Source organism: Dipteris shenzhenensis, chromosome 14, assembly GCF_047967505.1.
Source record: "Dipteris shenzhenensis isolate YYH24624 ecotype China chromosome 14, Dip_SZ_1.0, whole genome shotgun sequence".
Lineage (NCBI taxonomy): Eukaryota > Viridiplantae > Streptophyta > Polypodiopsida > Gleicheniales > Dipteridaceae > Dipteris > Dipteris shenzhenensis.
Window position 1 is genome coordinate 3379528 of NC_141609.1, and position 4363 is coordinate 3383890.

General features: G+C 43.5%; 1 protein-coding gene across 1 annotated transcript; it reads right to left on the minus strand.

Moving 5' to 3' along the window:
• Positions 1–541: 541 nt before the first annotated feature.
• Positions 542–1568, minus strand: NEET (2 iron, 2 sulfur cluster binding protein). The gene is made up of 2 exons (XM_087385050.1): positions 1279–1568; positions 542–1164 (listed from the first exon to the last, which is right to left on the minus strand). Exons 1-2 carry the CDS (start codon positions 1497–1499, stop codon positions 1065–1067), a joined length of 321 nt encoding a protein of 106 aa, XP_087241176.1. The 5' UTR covers positions 1500–1568; the 3' UTR covers positions 542–1064.
• Positions 1569–4363: the final 2795 nt, after the last annotated feature.

Here is a 4363-nt window from a genome sequence, read left to right on the forward strand (position 1 = left end):
CTGTTCCAACTAATCACACTACTCCCAAGAGAGTATGCATACCCACTAGTTGACCTTGTATCATCAATGCTGCCAACTCTCATTAGGCATAAGATTAACCGATACCAAAACCGCCAAAGCATGCACACTAAGAAACACAATGCTGAATTCATTAACCAAAGAACACACCCCTTCGTTCAGAAGTATACACAACCATGAAGGAGCTCGACCTCATAAAAATATATGTTAACACTTCAGCTGCAATTATGAAGGGATGGTGTAGATCTTGTCTCTCCTCAAAGGGCTTCAGTTGGATCTTGTGCGCTGAATCAACTTCATAACTCCTTTGATTGCTTCAACTTTGTGTACTAATCTCAACCTAGCACCTTAGCTGTGAGAGTGTCAAAATAATTGTAGCTCTTATATACCTAGATGAATCCAGGAACATTCCTAAACTAGGTGATAGTCAAACAAGAAGGCCTTTACAAGCGCTCAGTGATGGGTCTCTCTCTCTCTCTCTCTCTCTCTCCCCCTCCGTTCATAGATGAGTAATGCTGAAAGCTCATTAAAACTGCTAGAGAATTTCATTTCAATTTAAACAAAAGCTCTACTTCTAACAGGTAGGTGAATGGCAGTGAAGAAAGGCACGACCTGTTACAGAGCACGCTCTTTAATAAGAGAAGCTTAGGTTGACACTATGTAGGACCAGAATCCATTTCCGAATTGACTTTACGAAATCCATGAAATACTCGTGAAAACTTGTTTAATGCTAATGTAAACAGTATAATGTCAGTTGTTTTTCCAATGAGGGATCGTCGTTCCAGCTAAGATTCCCGGAGGAAATTCATAGAAATCTTTGGAGCTTGATCCTAAACAAACACATTCCGGATCGCACCCGGTCTACGGTTTAGGTAGATTACCACATGACAGTGCACAAGAAAAGGAAAGCTACAACTGGAGAATGCAAAATGCTTTGGCAGCGTGAAGCAACTACATGATATTTCTCAGTTTCGGAGTTGTGCGTCACGGTAGGAAAGCCTAGACGCAGTAATCCTAGCCGATGTGCTGTCTAGAAACCTTCCACGCTACTTTTTGAGAAGCAATGGCCCGACGTTGTCGCCCGTTTCCTTGTTGTGTTTCGCATGAGACCCATCACAGAGGGGAAATGTTCCAGATCTCCAACACCTGCAAACGCAAAGCCAACAAGCAGTAAAGTATCCTAACCACCGAAAGAACTCAGGAAAACGATAGATTGCCGATTGGGGCAATGCCCAATAAACTTAGGAAAAGAGAAGCGACCTGCAGTAGGCTTGGAGAGGCTTGTTCAACTCGGAGACGAGGACAGTGTCGACGACCTTAGATTCGTCCTTCTTGACAGAGGGGTTGATGGGAGCGGATTGGGCTCTGATGGGTAGAGAGGGGGAGGAAGAGGAAGAGGAAAGGGAGGGGCGCTGGGGGACGGGGAAGGAGAAGCGCAAGCCCAGAGAAGAAGAGGAAGCAAGGTGAGCAAGGTAAGCCATGGCTAACACCAAGCAAGCGACGAGAGAAAGAGAGTTGTTAATAACGTAGAAGTGTAGAACTTGTGGAGGGCACACGTTTTGGCTTTGACTATGAGCCGCTTGCGAATATCCCCTTCCCACAAGAATCCAATCCTAGCCTACCCATGCATGACACACAACCCAGCCCTCGTGGTTGATGTGGGGCGTGCCCTCTCCTCATATGCATCCAATGCACCATGACGGGCATGGACAGCCCTAGTCTCTAAACACCCTTAGGGAAGTTACCCACTGACACCTGTCCAACATTGGAAAGGGGCGTTTGTCGGCGTGTCTACCACGTGGAGACTGTTGATTTGCCATGTAGAAGGGGGACTCCCAAGTTCATGGGCAGCCCCCCCCGTCCAACCTGATGGTGGGACTTGAACCCACGATACCCAATCAGTAAAAGGACAGCCATTCACATGTGGATGCCATAAACGAGCTTCTCTTTTGATTTATCCTTTACACTACCCACCCCGCCCATCCCCTTTTCTCGCTTGGGCGAGCGATGGGCGGTCTGTAACCAGCCTTAGCATGCATGCCTAACCAAAAGAAAAATCAAAGCTTTAATCCGAAAGAGTCTCCTCTGATGCAACATGACCAATTTGCTCATCTCCACAATCTAGGGCTTTTTAATGAGATTAATGGCCCCAACATGAATGCTCATTGGACTTTCAACACGTTCAGTCCATGAAAGAGTTGCGGATGTTGCTAGCATAGAAACCTTTGGCCTTAGCTAAAGGCTTGAGGATCCACAAAGATACTTGCTCAAGAGCTGTGCAACCTATGCACTTAGTAATAATGCATGGCCTTGTAGCCTTCTTGAGAAGACTGATGTCAATAGGCAGGAGCCTCTACATTTGCTTGTCAATAGCCTTGCAAAAAGATAAACAAAGATTAGTGACCTTGCCAAGGTTAACACATTGAGAGACATTGTCAAGCCAATGTAGGAAGGGGAAGGCAAGCAACTGAACATTGCTATGCTAATGCCCCTCTATGCAACATCCATTGAGAAACATTGCTAAGTCAAAGTAAGCTACATGCAAATGTGCAGGGATGTGAGAGGAGCCCCCAATGTTGACATGCAATACAGACTCCCCACCCTTCTCTTTGATGTTTATATTGTAATACCTAGCACTATTTACCATCTAGCAACACACGTGGTTAGGGAGGAAAAAAACCCCAAGCGATAAGCAAAATAGTACCTCTGTGGGCAGCTTAAAAAGTCTTGGGTTGTCACTTGGAGGGATTGAATGGGTCTATGAGCAACCAACAAAAAAGAAAATGTAGTTCTTTTTTCCCTTTTGCACATGTAAAATTTGGCTTATGTGCAGCTTGCCCTAGACTAGGTCCATGAACTTAGTGGCTCCATTGAAGGCACCACTAGTAGGGAAGAGTGGACCATCCATGCTCGTGGTCTCGCCATGGTTTGCAAGTGGTGAGGCCTCACCCTTACGGAATGCATGGCACTACACTCCACACGCACATTAACAACTTGTTGATTTGAAGGCCCTCTAAATTACCCTTGGAAATCTTACCTTTTAAACTCCTCATGCGAGAGAAGAGTTACCTTTGACATTTTTAGCTAGTTTTCACAATCATAACAACACCTTGCCTAGGTGTCCCAAACGTGCATCCAAGAGCTCTGATCCCCCACTTCTCACATACTTGCCTATAATGGTGTTTACTAGGGAGCATGATACTACAAAAGAATATAAATACATGTGCCTACAATGCACAAAATCCCTATGGCATTCGCATGTACAAGAAAGCAGACATGGGCAAACAATAAACAAGAACATGCACACATACATTCACACAAATCTAAAGCTTTCTTATTTAGGCAAAGAGACAATCACATTAGAAGAAGGAGGATATTGGAAACTGTAAGATTATGATTGCATGCAATGCTTTGATTCTCACTTCACTCAAATATGATAAAACATAAAATGACAAGTCTTGTATTGCAAAAATCAAATAAAACACTCACAATAACCTTTCGCACAATTATATAACCCATGAAATGAGATGGTGACTCAGCAATAATTCCACAACATAGTGTATTGATCCCTACGAATCCAAAATGGACTTGTAGGTTATACCTACTAGCCTTGTTGCTATGTATAGAGACAACTTGACTCAACTAAGGACCCTACATATCCTTGCTACTAACCAATTATGTATCCACCACACATAATGGCAAAAGCTACATTGCCCATCTATTGGCCATTATAATTGGGTTTGTAATACAGCAAGAGAAAGACTCTACACCCCTCTCAACACAAGATATAAAGGACTTTGAAACATTGGTATTATTGCCAAAATGGGAATTAGAGACTCCACCTACTCTCAATGTGGATAACATGGATGGACGGCAATCCGAATAGATTCCAGAGAATGATAATGTGGAACTCTGCCAAAGAATCCTACAACTCAATTCCGTATTGCTATCGCAACAAAGGGACTCAAGCATGGAAATCCAAGAGAGACCATGCCACATAATGACTTTGCAAGTGAGACAAATAGCATGTCTCTTCAAGAATCACAAGTCACCAACATTGGCAACTCCATGACTCTAGAGTCACAACCCCCAAATATCTCTAGTGGCACCATACAACAGATTGTTGTTCAAAAAATAGATCAAAATTCCACATGGGCACATGGGAGTCAACTATATGTCCAATACAAGCAAGGCCATAGCACATTCCAGATCATACAGTATCACAGTCAGCAGTTACAACAATGGTCATAATTATTTGCTACCATGGCATCAAATGAGCAAGAAAGAGAAATGGAAAGGCATCTGCTCCCATCACTCCAAAAGTGTTGAGACTGAAATTCATAAG